This window comes from Astatotilapia calliptera, chromosome 7, assembly GCF_900246225.1.
Source record: "Astatotilapia calliptera chromosome 7, fAstCal1.2, whole genome shotgun sequence".
In the NCBI taxonomy this organism is placed as follows: domain Eukaryota; kingdom Metazoa; phylum Chordata; class Actinopteri; order Cichliformes; family Cichlidae; genus Astatotilapia; species Astatotilapia calliptera.
In genome coordinates this window covers 18,555,486-18,575,090 of record NC_039308.1, presented here as the reverse complement: position 1 = coordinate 18,575,090, position 19,605 = coordinate 18,555,486, and the positions used below count along the sequence as shown (strand labels likewise).

At 40.4% G+C, this 19,605-nt stretch overlaps 1 protein-coding gene across 5 annotated transcripts in view; it reads right to left on the bottom strand.

Moving 5' to 3' along the window:
* Nucleotides 1-19,605, bottom strand: part of ccbe1 (collagen and calcium binding EGF domains 1) — a 47,077-nt gene that overhangs the window by 13,415 nt on the left and 14,057 nt on the right. For 4 of the 5 annotated variants that reach the window (XM_026173562.1, XM_026173563.1, XM_026173564.1 and 1 more), the window contains 4 exons: nucleotides 6,679-6,731; nucleotides 6,369-6,503; nucleotides 5,987-6,124; nucleotides 256-365 (listed from right to left, as the gene is read on the bottom strand). In XM_026173562.1, coding sequence (XP_026029347.1) covers nucleotides 256-365; nucleotides 5,987-6,124; nucleotides 6,369-6,503; nucleotides 6,679-6,731 — 436 coding nt within the window. The remainder of the gene's footprint in view (nucleotides 1-255; nucleotides 366-5,986; nucleotides 6,125-6,368; nucleotides 6,504-6,678; nucleotides 6,732-19,605) is intronic. The other variant, XM_026173566.1, reaches the window with a different exon arrangement.

The following is a 19,605-nucleotide window of genomic DNA, read 5'->3' as shown; positions in this document are numbered from 1 at the left end:
GTACAGGTGTTCAAACTGAGGGTTCCTAACCTTTCCATGATATGAATAAATGAAATCTTTACTTACTTTTTTCTGAAACTTTAAAGAACATCTACATTTTTATGTTTATTTTATTAAACAAAAACAGTTTTTTGAGTTCCACAATGAAAACTAACATACTGCTGTCATGCACATGTGTAGCTCAGTTTGCAAGATTTGTGATATTTCTGTTGAGTTTGTGGGTGAAATGGACCAATCCAATGCGCACTTTTTTACCTTCTGTTTAAGCTGTAGGACAGACATCTTAATTTGGTAGAAATCATCACACGTGGCTGAGCAGGTTCCAGTATTCATGACATTATCAGACTTCTCAAAGAGATGTACTGCTGGGAAATGGGAAAATGTTTATGTTAACATAATGCTTTTCTTAGAAAACTGTCCGGAAAACAGACTTTACTGAAGAAGCTACATCTGGCTGCTCCCTTATTCAACAAGGATCACCACAGTGGGAAGCTCCACATTTTTGATTTGGCAGATATTTATGTTGGATTCTCTTCTTGACGTAGCCCCCAAAGGGAATTGTGTCTCTTCCTGGGACCGAACCACGTATCTTTCACTTGCTTGTCATAAAGTGTAAACCAAAAGCTATGCTTTGGGAAAGTTAACCTAAAGCGTATGATTCAGAGCTGTGTTAAATTGACCACATAAAGGGAAACCACAATTGTTATTACTGTCAGGTTACATTAAATCTGTCGCCAAAACAGTCTAATAATTTAAATAGTGTTGTTATGTTCAGCAGTGCTGCCTTCGTAACTGTTCGATGGGTTTCTGATAAGCTGTGTGAGCAGAGTGAGGGATGAGTGGCTTATGTTCTGAAGGCAAAAGCAGCAAAACAGTTATTTAGTCTTATAGTTCTGTTTGTGCTTTAGTCTTTTCAGAAACAGGTATTAAAACTTGAAATGAGGAAACTATTCATGAACCAGTTCTGACTTTATTCTGATCTGATTTGTACAACCGGATAGTGACTGCTTTCTTTGTGTGATGAATATAAGATTGAGCAGTTTTGTTCTCGCAAACACTCTCTTTTTTAATAACTGGGGAAAAGCAAATCCACTAGCGAAAAGGTACATTAACCATTGTGGGTGATTTACTGAACTAAAGTTGGCAGGGGGCTGTAAAAAATGAGTCAGTCGCTGGAAAGTGCAGAATTAAAATGAGTTCAGAGTTAACAATGTGATTTAATAACATATTGTTACAACTGAAAATAACTACATGTCTTTTTTTCTTACTTTCCTTTCCACTTTTTCAGCTTTTTGCTCGTTCGTCCAGATTAAAACGATAATATCTTTTTCTTTTTTTTGCCTGTCCCGTTTGGCTCTTTTGCCATCAGAATTATTGTCTAAAGGCCCAACGGATTTACTTTACCAAATGGACCATCCCAGCCTTGCCGTAATGGTCTATTTGATTCACCTTTTTTTTAATTGTTTATTTTATTTTATTTTCACTTGCTGAATACGGGACAGATTTGACTGGGGAAAAGAAAGGGGAGAAAGAAAGAGGGAAAGAAAAACAGTGGGGAAAAGGAAATGTGATAAAGGGCAAACAACAAAAACCAACAAAATAAGCAGACAAAAAATACATATATCAATCACCTCGGGTCCGTTCTTCGTACCTCGCTAAGTAAGTTAGCTGGATTTGATTGTTGACGATTTCGCGTGATCTTGGATCGTTCGGTTCTCCGAAGCTCATCCGGGACTTGCTGTCATAGCAACAGATCCGTAAGCGTAAACCTGCTCGGGAGCAGGCTTACTTTATGTAAACAGGATTAGATCGCGACCACTCAGGTATGTCCGCTTCATTTATATGAAAGCAACAGCGATATTTCACCACTGTTTTACCATAAATAAATATTATCAATGTAACTAAAGATAATGCAGCACTTGATCCATTTATTGATTTCACACAGATACATACAGGTCATTTCCTAAAAAAGGGAAATGTACTATTAATCATCCTATTTCATGTATTTGATTATTACAGATGTAATTCATATTTTAGAGTAGTAATTGGAAATTACTTCGTGTAATCAAGATGGGAGACCACGGCTATAAAAGCGAAGGTGGATTTGGGAAGTCTGTCGCAGCCATGTCCTGTCCGTTTACGCGAGCAGCCCATTGCGGAAGGTGCAAGATTGATAAGGAGAGTTTTCAGAATTCAGCGTATATTGCGGGACAGACAGGATCCTTTAGCTCAGCGCGACAGTGTGCTCATAGAGAGATATCGATTTTCCCGTGAGGGTATTATTTACTTAACCAACTTGTTGACGAGGGGGTGCAGGACCACCACCTGTCTTTTGTTGCTCTGCCCTTTTCTTGGTTGCTGTTATAAACAAACAGATTATTTCAGGGTCTCTTTTCAAGAGACTAAAAGCAATATAAGTGATAAATATTACCATTCTGTAGAATATTCTTATATTTCACTTTTACTTGTTCCCATGTTCTAGTGGGTCCTGTTGTGGCTCTAATGTGAAAGAGGATATAATGTAATATAATATAATATGATATAATATAATATAATATAATATAATAAATTTACCCTACCGCCTACTGGTGTTGGCCAGAGGGGCCGATGGCGCGATATGGCAGCCTGGCTTCTGTCAGTCTGCCCCAGGGCAGCTGTGGCTACAACTGTAGCTTGCCTCCACCAGTGTGTGAATGTGAGAGTGAATGAATAGTGGCATTGTAAAGCGCTTTGGGTGCCTTGAAAAGCGCTATATCAATCCACTCCATTATTATTGTTATTATTATTAAATTACTTACGAGTTTAATTTGTCAGCAACTTTCTGCCAGCCCTCTCTCCTTGCTTTTGCAGCCTTTGCAGTGTTCCCTTGCGTTTTAATTAAACTCTGAAACTCCTGAAATCCCTCACTCAAGAGTTCTTGCTCTGCTGCCGAAAAATACTGAGCGCGCTCCTTCGACATTTTCGCCGACCAATCAGAGGGTTGCCGATCAATGTTTCTACTATCGATGCATAGCCCCTGTTAAGCCACCCAGTGATCTCACATTACTTCATCCAGCTATACTAATCGTCAACAACAGGTGTGTTCGAAGAACCGGAATAGCGAGCTCAAAGTTAGCGCGATGATTTGATCTTGGATGTAGTAAGTGAGGTACGAAGAACGGACCCCTGGATCACCTGTTGAGAAAGAAAAAAGAAAACAAGCAGAAGAAAAAAAAGAGCAACATAATAAACAACATCATGATGATCTACACTCAACAAAAATATAAACGCAACACCTTTGTTACTGCTCCCATTCCCCATGGGATGGACGTAGAGACCTAAAATTCATTCCAGATACACAATATAACCATCCCTCCCAAACAGTGGTCACAAATCAGTCCAAATGTGTGGTAGTGGGCACATCTGCTATATTGAGATAATCCATCCCACCTCACAGGTGTGCCACATCAGGATGCTGATCTGACATCATGAGTAGTGCACAGGTGTACCTCAGACTGCCCACAACAAAAGGCCACCCTGGAATGTGCAGTTTTTTGCGTTATTGGGGGTCTGGGGACCCAGAACCGGTCAGTATCTGGTGTGACCACCATTTGCCTCATGCAGTGCAACACATCGTCACATGGAGTCTATCAGATTGTCAATTGTGGCCTGTGGAATGTTGGTCCACTCCACTTCAATGGCTGTGCGAGGTTGTTGGATATTCGTGGGAACTGGTACACGCTGTCGTATACGCCGGTCAAGCACATCCCGAACATGCTCAATGGGTGACATGTCCGGTGAGTATGCTGGCCATGCAAGAACTGGGACATTCTCAGCTGCCATCTGCCCTGAACAATGTGAACCATGATTCATCCGTGAAGCGCACACCTCTCCAACGCGCCAGACGCCATCGAATGTGAGCATTTGCCCACACAAGTCTGTTACGGCGACGAGCTGGAGTCAGGTCAAGACCCCGATGAGGACGGCAGGCATGCAGTTGAGCGTCCCTGAGATGGTTTCTGACAGTTTGTGCAGAAATTGTTTGGTTGTGCAAACCAATTGTTCCAGCAGCTGTCTGGGTGGCTGGTCTCAGACGATCTTGGAGGTGAACCTGCTGGATGTGGAGGTCCTGGGCTGGTGTGGTTACACGAGGTCTGCGGTTGTGAGGCCGGTTGGATGTGCTGCCATATTCTCTGAAACGCCTGTGGAGACGGCTTATGGTTGAGAAATGAACATTCAATGCACGGGCGACAGATCTGGTTGACATTCCTGCTGTCAGCATGCCAATTGCACGCTCCCTCATTGCTTGTGGCATCTGTGGCATTTTGCTGTGAGACAAAACTGCACATTCCAGGGTGGCCTTTTGTTGTGGGCAGTCTGAGGTACACCTGTGCACTACTCATGATGTCAGATCAGCATCCTGATGTGGCACACCTGTGAGGTGGGATGGATTATCTCAATATAGCAGATGTGCCCACTACCACACATTTGGACTGATTTGTGACCACTGTTTGGGAGGGATGGTTATATTGTGTATCTGGAATGAATTTTAGGTCTCTACGTCCATCCCATGGGGAATGGGAGCAGTAACAAAGGTGTTGCGTTTATATTTTTGTTGAGTGTATGTGAATATAACAGTAAATACTAAATATTAAACATTATTGTGCAGCATGTAAGATCGACAGCGCACAGTGTGCTTTGAGGTAGGAGCCAAAAAGGGTGTAGTTTGTGTGTGTGAGCTCCCGTGTGTACACCTGTGAGCATGGACGCGCTTGTATAAAAAGGTTCCTTCATGTAAAGATCTGTTAGAGGGTGTGGGGGGGCCACAGCCCCGTCCTCCAGGGCATGAAGCAGGTATGGAGGAGATCAAGACTCCAGACATCCAGAGGCCCTCAGAGCACAAGAGACCAAGGAAGACCAACAGAGGGGCAGCTGCACGATATCCCAGAAAGAGCTGAGGAGAACCCCAGATGAGGGGTCACTCAGCAGCCGCGGAGCAGAAGCCAGGGGGGGTTGCAGTGCCAAGAGGCCGGGGGCACCCCACCCCCGAAGTGGCCCGAGTGAGCCCCAGGCTCCAAGCCCCGACAAGCAGCCACCAGGAGTGAGCCGGTGTGTACCTGGACGCTCACCCCCGGACACAAAGAACCACCAACGCACCGATGTTTGAGGGCGTCTGCCACTGGCAGGGGGAGTGGTGGGGAGAGATAGGCCTCCATACCTTGGAGGACCTGGGATGTCCCTAGAGAGGTGGCGTCTGATACCCAACCTGACATATAGACACAGACATACAGGCACACACAGATACAGACATCCATTCCCACCCTCATGCTCTCATATGCAATACATAAAACGATAATATCTAATCAATAAACTTGCACATACCTCACATTCCTATGGAAACAAAGCCCATAAAAAGCACACTGTAGCTCTTCTAGTTTGGTCTCGAGCCTGTGGTTGAATGGTGAAACTGTCTGGATATTATTTTCCCCCACTATATTACAAAACAGCGGGACATAAAGTGGCAGCATGATGTGTACCGCAGTTTCTCATTCTCCAGCTTTTTGCTGAACTATAGTATGCAATGGAAGATGAACACAAGGGAGGAAGTAACAAATCTTTAGCACTTTACTGCTTCATTGCAACTGAATCTGAGGCAAAATAAGAAAAAAATGTTTTTTTATCGCCTAGAACATTTGAGCTTTCTTCAAATACACCCAGCAAATCAGGAAAGATCAGGAGTCAAAGGGGCAGCAGCACGTTGAGGAGACAGAACCATTCTGACATGCACAAGGGTCGAAGATGTCTAATGACTCCCAGGTGTCTGTGTTTTGCAGTACCCCTCCTCTTCCTCCGCCTCCCTCTCTCGCTCACATACACCAATAACAAGCTGTCAGCTTCACGTCACAGTCAGAGGTGCCCTTGAATAAAGACAAAATGTCAGTCTCTTTATTCAAGGGCACGTCTGACTGTGAGGTGACCTTGGCTGAAGAGAAAATGTCAATCTCACCTCTCTCCCCCTTGGTGCATGTTTTCCCATCTTCTTCCAGGAAGTAGCCTTTCTCACACTCACACCTGTAGCTCCCCACAGAGTTAATGCAGATCTGAGAGCATGCAGTCATGTTTTTGTCTGCGCATTCATTGATGTCTGCATCATGCGGTGACAAGAGGGAGATAAAAGAAAGACAAAGTGTCACTTCGGGTCACTTAGGTTTTACTGACAAGCACAACCTCATGATAATTTAAAGAAATATATATAAAAAATATTCATCGTAAGGTATTTTGTCTTTGTACAAAAGGAGCACAGGCTTCTTTTAAATGACCGTTAAGATCAAATAATCAAACATTATTTTAAAAGATGACACTGATTAATATGTATGTGGTGTACCCACCCAGACAATAGGGCTTCTCTCGCCTTCTGTGACGCTCACGGTCATAGCGATAGCCGGGGTAACAGGTACACACCACTCTGCCGAAATGATCGGTACACTGCTGCTCACAGGGGGCGCCGGCGCATACGTCATAGTCTGGACATAAATGAAGCGCTTTGTCAGTATGAGCAAGAAAACAGAAACTGAGCATCTCAGATCCATCTACCATTAAGTTTTTATTATTACATATTATAAGACTAAAGACTGGATGGGTTTGGGAAGAATTCCCAAAATAATCAGAGAAGCACAGGAGAGATATCCAGTTTCATACCTTCAGGAATGCACTGGCCCAGAACAAACTTAAAGCCCTTGCAACACTTCTTTCTGTAAAATATCAAAGGAACATGTGCATAAGAAGACAAATTCACTACTTTAATACCAAAGGTGTATTTACATAAAATATACAGTACTGTGAGAATATACAGAAATGAGCTCCTCTTTTTCTCTTTGTATTTTGCTTCCAAGGAACCAGACTTACAATTCTTTTAAGTGATCTTGAGCAACACTTCTTCAGGTCGAAAAATGCTTTTCCGCTCATGTTCAGTCCACTCCTTGTACCCGAACATTTTCAGAGGAATGTTTTCGGTGTGTTAAGCCTAACACTGACCTATGAATAATTAAAGTATTACAAAAGGCCCCTAACATACAGGGATGAACCAATGTTTTCTCTACAGATAACAAAAATATTAACAAAGAACAACATTTAAACTGTACCTTTGGGCACTTTAGCAACCTGTCCCAAAAGATATAATTTGTCCCTTTCCTTAGCTGAATCGACAACAAATGCCAAAGATAGCACAGTCTGACGGGTATAAAATACTGTAGTACTTCAGCACCAATAAAACAATTACTTAAATGGAATGCTTATTGACCCTTTAACACTGACCTATGAATCACTGAAACATAAAAAAGGCTCTTAACTTACAGGATGAACCAGTGTTGTTTTTACACATAACAGAAAACTTAGCAAAGAGCCAATTTCAAATTGTATCTTTGTTACTAGTCTGTTGTAAGAACACATAATTTGTTTCCATTTCTTTAGCTGATTGAATCCATGAAACTCCCAAAGATAACACAGTTTGACAGACATACAATAGTATTTTTTGCACAATCAAGTTGATTCCCAAAGAGCTATTAGCTGAAACGCTGCCATATTGTAGCATAATGTACAGTGTGGACTTAAAAAAGTGGACAACTGGAGAACAAAGGAAGATGTGGCAGGCCTTAAAAATGATCTACAGCAGATGAACAGTATCTAAAAGTCATGTCCTTAAGAAATAGGAAAAAATCCAGAAAACACATGACACAGGTCCTGAGAGACACGTCAGGTCCTTCAGTTGATCCATCTACTGTTGACTAAAGCCTCATTAGAAATGGTCTCAGTGTAAGGGTGGCTGTTGAGAACCCATTCCCCCAGGGAGATGGGGAGAAAAGGCTGAGGTATGCCAAATTACCCAAGAACTAGACTGAAAATCATCGGTAACAGGTCTGATGGAAAGATGGATCCAAGTGTAACATTTCTGGGTCATAAATATATGGAAGACATCAGGAAAGAGGTAAAACAGTCATTTTCTATAGCCATCTGCTTGGCACTCTGTCATGTTTAGGACTGCAACAGCGATCTTGTGAATGCTGATGGAACGTGTTGACAACACTATTTAAAAGCATCTGATTGGCGACACCTTCATTTTTCAGCAAAATTATCCCAAACACACTGCCAGTGCAGTAAAAGCATACCTGGAAAAAAACACACACAAGGAGCACTGTCAGTCATTGATTAGCCTCCTCAGAGCACAGGCCTCAGACTTATTACAGCAATGTGGGATCATCTTGACAGAGAATGAAACAAAAAGGCAGCCAACATCCAAAGGAGACATTTGAATGTCCTTTAAGAAGCTGGGAGAACTATTCCTGAAGACTGCTTAAAGAAATTAGAAGAAAGCTCGCTAAGAGACTTCAGGCTGTGTTGAAGAATGAAGGTGGTCATACCAAACACTGACTTTCAAGCTTTTAAGAAAAGTAAAAACTAAACTGTTCCAATATTTCAGGCTGTTTATATGAACGTGTTTGAAGAAATCTAAAACTAATTTTGTTATGCACGCACATGCACACATAACCACACACACATAACCACACACACACACACACACACACACACACACACACACACACACACACACACACACACACACACACACACACACACACACACACACACAAACAGCTGTAGGCAGATCTCGTTGCTGTGTCTGTTTCTGCATGTTTGCTCAGGTCTAATTACACTTCTTTGAATTTCAACATAATTCAGAGGACTGTAAGTTGACTATGGTAGTTTTTTATTTTAAAAAAACATTTGTGACTCTTCAGGTTTCCACAGGAGGAAATTAACCTGCAAAAACCAGATTTGAACCCTTACCTCAAACTTAACACTTTAACTCATGCACAAGTGATTATCATACAAAAGGAACACTCACCACTCAAGAGATTCTTAATGGGGAAAGAGCAGGCCATGTGTAACGCATCTATGTATAAATTCAAATATGGTGCACTGATGTATTTTTCACTGAGTACATATGATTTGCTGGGTTGTTGAATTGAGTGCAGTGATTCTGAACATCAGAGAGAGGGGTTTTAGCACATAAATGAGGTACTGGTCAGTTCCTGAAATCAGTCAAGATGACCACCATTGTTGATCTGCATAGTATGAAACATACTGACTGAGGAACAGATCTATGCATGTACCACACACACACACACACACACACACTGGACGCTGTCACAGAAGCGCTGATTAAGACAACTGGCAACTTCAAGAGCTGCTACTCTTATTAATCTTTCCTTGTCATATTTGTACTGTAAATCAGTTTGTAAAGCAGGTATGAAATTATTGTACAGAAAACATATACAGCAGATCTGTGCACATCTGTCTTTCAATTTATGTTGATTGCATCCCAGCATACTGAATGTTGGGAGAAGCTTGGATTTAGACACCCCGAGAGAGTAGATCTGAGGATGGCTTCCTGCGTGACCCAATATCGCATGTCGTAATAACATCCCCCTGAGGGCAGAAGGCACTTATAGCAAATAACCAGCTTAGCAAAATAACCAGGGTTAGCTGAACAATCATGAGAAAACAAACATCTATGTCCGTCTCCAAAGGATCACGAAAGAGGCAACAGCATCCCATGGAAACTGGATCCCAAGCTGTGTTCAAGTTCATTTTTACTGAGCTGCATCTTTTGTTTTATTAAATTAGCATCCAGGGAAATGCTGATTATCTCTATCATTTTATACCTCGCCGTACTGTCTCTCATTATATTATTAAATAAACATGTATAATTGCACTGGTATTTGGTTTCCTTGCTGATAAAAAAGCACTTTAAACACAACTAAGTATTATCTGACATTTTCCATTTTTACAAATTGGCTAAATGTAAATTACTGATTTATTATGACACCACTTGGTTAAACATTTGTATTTTGACATGTGTGGACACAAAAACTAAGAGATAAAGGGTGATGGTAAAGACATGACCTGTCTAAAAGTTAAAACAACATGCTTTGTAAAGACATGGGATGATAGATGCTTGGGTTTAAGGTTGGTGCACTAAGGCTATAAAATACCCTCAAACTATCCACATGATTTATTTCCTGATTGTGAAAAATCTGCCACAACTCCTTAATGGAAGTCCTCAGAGATAAATGGATAATACATGACAACAAAAAATGTACATGCCATATAGTGAAGTACATGCTCAAAAACGAATGCACTGTGTTGATATTACTGCTCATTTCTGTCAAATTCCTACATTGTGTAGTGGTTAGGGTTGTAGCTAGTGTTTGTAGTCTACACAAGTGTAACACTGAAGCGCTGAAGTGCTGGGATTAAGTGTGATGACGGATACCTTAACTGTTATAAATGCAGCATGTACCAAGACAACTCCTGATTCACCAAAAACTATTTAGCAATTTACCTCTGCTCCTCTAACACTGTTTAATAGCAGAAAATGCTCTTATCCTAATCACGCTCCACACTTGGGGAGAGTCAGGGATCACGACATGAATGCTTCTTTGCTCTCTTACCAACAACAACTATTAAGGAGTTTGTGCACGGCCACTTAACCACAAAGCACTTTATGATTCAGCACACAAAACAAAACCCCGCCGAGTTTTGACGCACAGAGCCTTGGCACTTTTCGCAACAACAGCTTCTCTCCCCTGCAAGCCTGCCGTTCGCTCATGTGCTTCATGCAAATCGGCAAACAAATTTGAAACACATGTGGATTTCATTCATATTCATGAGTGAAAGAACAAGGGAGAAAGATTTCCCAGGTGCATTCATGCCACTTTTCTACAAGAATATCAGGGAGTCACAGGCCTGCACACGCACAATGCCCGCATGTTGTGACTGACACTTGATTTCACACACACTAGACTGTGAAAACCTGCACTTATTCAGAGTGATCAGGACAACACACAGCCTGTTTGTTTTGTCACCTGTGCCTTTTTCTTCACCACAAGGTTATTTAAATGTGCTAGTAATGCATATCTTCTTACAGGGGGGCCCCTGAAATCTAGACATAAACTAGTCTGACCTCAGTTACCCGAGGTGAACCATAAGCACTCTAATTACCTTATAAACAGAAGCCCTTCCCTGAACCAACACGGTGCACCCAGCTTGGCCTGGCAGTGCCTTGTGACACACTAATTCACCACAGCACACAGAAGCATCAACGTCAACATTTGGATACAGCAAGAAGTTCGAAAAATAAATCGATCATCGCTTTACAAAAAAGGAAAAATAGCAAACTGAATGGTAACACACTCACACACAAACACACAGCTGTGAGACAACACATGCACTCTGCTCCATGGAGGCTTATTTGTCTAACATTGCTGCCAGTGATTCTGCATTCCTCACAAGAGAAGAGGTTTCTTAAAGTGAAGAGGATGCAGCTTCTGTACTCAGATTAGCCTGATCGTGCTAAAAAGAGTGGGACATAAACGAAACCACCGTTATGACCATATAATGACTACCAGGATTTTCTGTTTTTCTTGGACTTGTGTTTATATTAATTAAAGTCTCGGTAGCTTGAAGAGACAAAACAAACAAACTGAAGACACTGATGACATTTTCAATAGTGGAGCTTTTACAAATGACTCATAAATAAATAAAAGGATGGCTACAATCATAAAAACAAAAGAACACGCTAACAGAAACATATCATTAATATACAAATGCATATAACCATCCACAACAAAACTTATTTCATCATCTACCCCATTTGACGGACTTCTGATGCAGCTATGGTTTGTTCTATGAGGTTCTTCCTAATTAGTTTAGATTTTTAGGCAAAGCTTCAGAGTAGAATAAAAATATTATGACTGTGGATGTGGGTTGTGAGTCTGATTGTGAGTAAGGTTACCTTACACCCTGACCTTCCAGAGACTCTCTGTACTTTGAAAACATTTGGTGATAAAACACCGATCTACAGTTTCTACATTAGAAACTAAAATGATCTAAAAAAAGGCAGAATTTCAGGTCTGAACTCAACACGAAACACAAAACAAAACAGACTTTATTGATTGTTTATATTTCCACTCTTTTCAGATCTTTCACACATTGACCAGTTGAATATGTATATATTATTTACACGTGTAATTTGACATCTGTGAAGGTAGTGTACATAGGTAAGGTAAACTACATAGGTTAGTGTAATTTGTTCATCGATGTTGTGTTTTCATGTATTTCTATTTGTTATTTGACCTGCCCAGGGACTGTTAAATTAAGTTAAATCTGGTACAATGCATCGTTTTCCTTAGGAGATTAATGTTTTTTGTATATGGTCCCTGACAACTAAAGAGGGAAAATTAAATGGAGTGAACGTGAGTGGCTGCCAAAGAATAGCTGATATGCTGGTTATTCTGACAATAACTTTCCCCAGCCCGCTGAGTCCGTATCTGATGATCAGTCTCAAAGGCCTCTGATAATTTGCCACGCTAACTGAACCTTCAGACTATTTATTCTCTCTGGATCGCAGACATTTTTCCATTTTTTCTCCTTTTACCTCACTCTTTGGCACTTTGGCACAGTCCTTTCAATTTCTAGTTTCTTTGAATTCTCTTCACTTTTTACTTGTTTCATTGCACCACATCACCGCCATCAGCACCGTCTATTCGCCTCACAGTCTGCATGAACGTGCTATGTGTCGTGAGATGCTAGTGTAAATACAACAGGACCTCCTGTTTATACTGCAATTAATCTGGTGTGAGCTTTAGTCAACTGATTGTTGTGGAAAACCTGCAACACAGGACTTTGCGTGGTTGCACAAAACCATCTGTTAAATCAGACGTTTCCTCATCAACAGTACCTCTGCCCAAATTCTTTTTCAGTCTTTCAGTCTCATGTTTGGACCGCAAGAGCTTCCTCTTGCAGTTCTTTCAGAAATATTCTCCTGCAGCCGCCAGTTTCTAATCTAGATCCCAAACACAGACCTCTGAAATGTTCACAAAGCAACTGTTCTGCAGACATATTACATGCTTAGTATTCCATGCCGTTCATTAACAGCTCACTTTCACCTTTACTGCAGGATCCTCTGCTGTTTAGCAGAATTTTCAAGCTCTAGCCGATATCATCACTCCCTCACTCAGCTATCAGATGCTTTAAAAATAAGCTATAATAAGAAGTTTCCAGTGAGCACTAATTTAACAGTAAGTGTAGGGGTTGTTGAAGTGTTCTGCAAAGACACCAAACTGAGGAACTTGTCCAAGTGTTTAACCCTTATCTTGAAGAAAACCAGACTTGAGTGAATGATTGTGACATGACAAGAGTAATAATTCTCACAAATTAGCAGTCAGAGGTAGTGACATGAATGTTATGAATGACATCTTTTGTTAATATTAATGTTACTGAGGTAAACTCTAAGAAATGTGTGAGGGTCAGAACTGGAGCAGTAATGGGTCACATTTCTTTGGATCAAGCTGACAGTACTTGAGCTTTGTTATGTGCATTTATGAGCAAACTCTTGGTATAAATATCTGTCCTTCGAGGAAGGAAACAGAGGACAAGGGGATAGAGTCCTCTTTAAGCCAGAAACATTCAATGTGTGTGCTCAGATGTTCGACCTTTACACTCGAGCTTCATTTTTATGGCAAAGGTTTAGCTTAGCAGCTGTTTGGGCTCTTGTGTGCTGCAGACACTTCCTGGATGTTATATCACGATTCAGTGTGTTTTTCATTTAAGTTTCGCAGAACAGTTAGAAGAAAGAGAGATGGCATATACGTAGGTCCTGAAAAACTCTTGCGGATGTTTTCCATATTTGTATATTGCTGGGAAGGTTGGAGCATTTTATTATGTCTAGGATTCTCTGGAATCTCTGTGTATCTAGCTTTCTCCAAATATTTTAACGAAAACAGCCACTCCCTTCAAAATATTCCAAAAAAATTCCCTCCCATTGATGAAGAAACAAGGAAAAAAACAACAGTAATACCAGATATTGCCTCAAAATGAAGTGAAACCTCAGGTCAACCGAGGCCTGCTCCCTTCATGTAGTCATCACAGATTATAGTTACAAATGCAGACAAATTCAGCCACGCAGACACAGGCGCACAGATAAAGACATAAGACTCTCTCTGCAGCTTCAGGGACATCACGGTGTAATATAAACCAGTTTTTTAAGGCCTCCTGGTTTGGACGTGTGTTTCTGAGCTTCATTTAGATTATGTCATTTAGAAATAAAACTCCGGCATGTCACAATGTGTCTTATTTCTGCAAACATGCAATAGTTGTCAAGACAAACAGTGGCTAAGGTTCAGCCAACGCGTTACAGCCAGACAAAACTAAAGAACATTAAGAGAGACAGTTCCGTCTGCCAGTGCTGTATCCAAAAAAGGGGGGAAAATTCTCCCTGATGAAAATGATTTCACAGGAACACATAAAAAACAAACTACGGAGTGCATCTTCCAAATGCCTGGATACCTTTGTGTTTTCCAAACCTCCCACTGAGAAAACAAAAGACTCTTGGAAAGGTCATTCTTTCTGCTAAAAATAATACACTCAGAATGAAATAATCAGATGGTTGCAGACCATAATTTTCTCTGTAGCAGCGAGCAGGGGATCTTAACATTCTTTCTTTGCGTCTGTTGCTCTTACTTCAGCTTCAGCTATCTCCAATTATTATCACTTATTATAATGTAATTAAAGGCAACTGTTTGGAAACACCATAAAAGGTAACTGAGCTTGGAAAATGTGTTTTTCCACTAGCTGATATATGTCTGGTAGAAGGAGGTTATTACCAACAGCAGTTGGAGCATGATAACCTCTAAACCCACTGTGTAGTCTAAGTTGACATTGCATAGACTGTGGCATCCAAGAACAACTCAGCTGTTCAAGGTTACAAGAAAAATAAATTAACCATGTCTGGACTATACTAGGGTGACAGATGTGCAGAAAATTATTGGCCACTGCACTGTTTTCTGCTGACACACCTATAGCCTAACAAAAGAGTTCACTTTAAAATTTCCCTAACAATTCGGGTTTAAAGATTCACCTGGAAGAGCAGGTATCAGGGCAATGCAAAAGAGCATCCGAACAGACGCCCAGACACTCAGCCTTGGCTTTTCATCAAATTATGTGTTTTGGCTAAAACCTTTTTTATAACAATGTGGCACACAATCAACCCTCTGGAATCTGCAAAACTCTAAATATGAGCTTAAGTATCACAAAAGAGCTGTGTTATGTATTATACAAGAAGCGCTATGTTTGGATCTTCACTGCAAATTGCATGATGTCATATAAAAACACTGCATTAAGTAAGCTTGAGTGCGATGTCCTGCGCTTACTGGGAACGGCCTAATCCAGAGCTTGAAAGGGAATGGTATTAAAACCTCAAGCATATCCAAGACTCAGAAATAATAATTTCACTTGTTTTATGGGAAGCTAAATCCTAATGCTACAGAAAAGAAGGGAGCAAGCCGCATACAGAGACTGTGAAGGCTGAAACTTGGAGGATAAGTAAGAGCAGGTCTGAACATCAATTCAACCGGGAAAATAAAAACTGTTTAGATTAGACTCACCAGCCAATTCAACCCAGTACTTGCTAGGTTTAACGAATTAAGTGTCCACTGAGTGTATTCGCACATACTGTATATCTGCTCAAATAAAAATGATGCCTCATTTGATCACTAGCATGGTATGTTAACTGTCTGAACTCGTTGCTCACAGCCTGTTACAGTCGCACAGATCTGGTACACAGCTAAGGTCTCTCTGGATTGGATTTGTGCAAATGTATTGCTCAATTTCATGGCACTTATTTCAAACAGCTTAATTTTTGCCCTTTTGTTTTCATATGCTCTCTTGTGACACGCTGGTAACAGAGAGGCTTAGTAAATGAAGGAAAAATGCGAAAATCTGCTTCCAGAGCTCTGTGTAGCAGCAGAATATGTTGCTTTTAATTACATGAAAGTGTTTCATTGTGGTTAGAGGAAACTTTCAACATTTTGACAAGTGCACTTATTTATCTATGTGCGAATAAATGAAGAGTGAGACATCTTTGAAGTCTGTACGAACATGAAGCTATAGCCAGCAGCCTCTTAGTTTTCACTGACTGGAAACATGTAAAAAAAACTTGTTTGGCATGTTTAATTAGCAAAAATACAAGAGAGAAAAAGCCCCCAGTCACACACAGCCAGGCTGTTCTCCCCTATTTCCAAACAGATTTTAAACCGAGTAAGCTAACGGCCCCCTGGCTCCAACTTCATTTAGTGCATCTGTTAGAGTAGTACTGATCTTCTTATCTCACTGTCTGCTACAAAGCAAACACGCATGTTTCTTAAACATTAGAATAACATTAAAACAACTCATTGTATTCTTCTCCTCTGTAAGAGTCTCTTTTAGTAACTGCATAACATCCTGAATTGACAAACAATAAACAAGTGCTCTGCCTGTCATGCAGCCATACTAGGAGTAAGATACAGCTGTTCATTGACTGCTTTTGTTTGGCTGTAAAGGTTCACTTGAAATAAGAACTTCTCTCTGTGGATCTATCTGCTGTCAACAGTTATAGCGACTACGTACAGTCATCCCGCTGTGCTGGCATCTGCAAAATAATCCAACATCTTTTTTTTTGAACAAGACTCACGCAACAAAACACTAAGCTCAGCTAAGCCACCAGCTGGCTGTAACAGAGTCAGCCCAAGCTCTTTACTCTCTCTGTAGCTTTTCCAAAGCGGTGTCTTTCTCTCAGACAAATTAAACTGAACTGTGATCACATCTTAAAAATGTTTAAATAATTCAAAACACAACACAATGAAATCGAGCTGAGAAACATTTCAATTACATGAGCTAGTAAAAGTGACACCTCAGGAAATTATAGCGAGCGTGGCTATCTGCGGCCTGTTACAGTAAACCTGATTACACCTCCATGTGTTTCTAACTCAAACCATTCTGATGGACAGAGGCCAGGTATTACGAATCCCCTTCAAACACAGATATTTCTGTGGAAGCATGCAACTTTCACTTCAGGGAAATGCTAAAAGAATCTTGCGGGGAATGATAGTCATTTAATTCCTATGCTATTATTCACAGATTTAACAGCTCATTACTTTAACTGTGAGGAAAAATCTGCTGAAAAACAAACTCTGCACTGCAAAAAAGCCATTCTACGTAAATGATGCCATAACAAGATGAAAAACTTATCTAAAGAAAAAACTGTTTTAAAGAACTAAGCTCCTGAAAGGTCAACCGATATCAAAATGTGTCTGAATTTTTGCTTTTGAATGCTAATATAGTTGGATAAAAATGGTGATGTATAAAGCAGATTTTCTCTGTCTCTCTCAGTAATACTGCAGAACCTTCGCCTCATACAAAAAAACAACAACAAACTATTAATAGAAATACAAATACATTCCTCTAAACTCAAAAGGGTAGATGATAGATTCAGATGATAAGTACCGAATTGCTGTATGAGTTTGGCTAATAAATAAATGCTGAATTCCAGCACATATTTACATGTATTTACAGTCATGCTTCTAGTGTAGCTCTAATAAACTTTGGTTTACACTGAAAAACACAATTACTCTGTATAGTTCCATGAAATGTCGTACCACTGCCGGGTTACGCTTCCAAATGATGCTAATGTGCTGAAGTCAATTCAATTGGACCGCACTCGAAAGATAGTTTTCAGTGAGTAGGACTGAGTGAACGTAAACAACAGTGTCCGCAAATGATGATGAAAGATGTTTGTGGTGCTAGGAAACTCTAGATGTTTTACTAAAATCGAAACCCAGTAAAAAATTACCAGAAAAAAAGATCAAACGTGAAAACATAACTTGACTCTGAAGCAACATCGTCTTCCCTGTAATGCTAACTCTGCACAGTGTGCTGCAGATAGGGCTGATAAACATGTAAACATAGTGCAGAAGCTGCTCTGATAAACAAACTGTGTGTTGACGCCACCATTAAATTACTCCGGCGTCGGTTTTAGAATGACGTTCTTCAAAAATGAATACAATACACATCTAAATCAATGGATCTGTGACTGATTATATGAAGCCAGAGCAATATATCACATGGTTCTACATAACTACTAAACATCATGACATTAGCAATTACTTCAAAAAACTGTTATACCTAAATTATTTAATTATTATTTATTTAATTTGTTTTGCTTTTTAACAACTGTAATCCATTTTTTGGGTGTCTTGCGTTTTTTGCCACGTGCTCTTATACAAACACAGGACTACAAGCGTTTGCCCTGGAACAACTTGTACTATTGCCCGTTTTCAAAAACTCCCGAAAAAAGTTAGGGGGAAGTGGGACTATCCAAACTTGTCTTTTCTCCCAGGGTGCTGCCTCGATAGTGCAGCCAGAAAGCACGAAAAGAATTACTACTGTACCTGTGCTAGTCTCATATCACTGGAAAACACACTCAGTCATCACGCAAACGTTGTTCTAGGGAGCGATCAACGTTAAAAATCGTGCCTGGTCCAACTTCCTCAGATGTTTCTTCTCATGTGCTCCTCAGCCACAGCGCTGCAGTGTGAAAACAGCTACTGACTATTACGTGTAGGTGTTAAGTAGTTACTGTATTTTTTTCTGCTTTCAGCATATGTTCATGACAAGAAAAGAGTAATCAAATGGAGATGTGAGGAATGTGAGGTTAGCCCGCTCGAGGCTTTCTGGTGTTTGTGTTATTTTTATGTTGCAGTGAAACGGAATTTTCCTTCCAGCGACTGCACATAGAAATTAGCCAACAATGGCTTACTCATGTTCTGATTATTGCTGGGCGCTGCGTGTAAATGTGCAAATAAAATGCACATTTATGGGGAGAAGAAGGTAAGATGAGGACAACGATAAAGGACAGCAAATTTAGGCGGGCTGGTATTATGTAGCTCCAAAACTAGTGTAATAAAGTCTGCAGAAAGGGACTGAGCCACTGACGGCGGCGGCAGTGATGATTATCGTTAAAATAAATGACATCTGACTTACAAATATTGAAATTCAGTAACAAATGAAAAAAATTCTCAACGGAAGGGGAAACATCTGTCGAAAACCACAAAACCTGAGGTCCCTCTTCCAAAATGTGTTATTAACATCGCGCGTTGCAGCTGTTTACAATTTAAAATGACTGGTATGGATGTGTGTTTTTACTGAGGTGGTGTCGAGCTGCTGTCCTTCAGGACTGACAAATTAGTTGCATATTATTTCCACTAATGGCAGAAGAAATTGCAGCTTCAAGTGGTCTAACGACAAATAACAAATGATCAAAAAGGACATCAAGGTGAAACATTCAAACTACTTTAATTATGTGATGAGCTTGTCAAGAAGTTCCTGTTTCACTGTAATAGGTATACAAACATCGTTTTAATGTATAGTGTGCTACAGTGTAATTTTTATAAACAACATCGGGGTATTTTAAAATAACATACTGAGTAAAACTCGAGCCAAGAAATGGGGCAGAAAAGCCACAGCATGAGGTGTACTTATCACCACATCCCTTAACCAAAGCAAAACCACAGTGTGACCAAAGCGTGACCACACTTCGGTTCTCTGCGGAATGAGCCAGATGCACGAATGAGCATCAGCCAAGAGAAACAAGAGCAGGCTTTAAAGAAACCAAAATGTCGAGCAAAAAATGGCTGATACGTGTTTTAGAGGAGGAAAAAAGTGCCTGTGATTTGCAAAATTAGGCTGAATGTG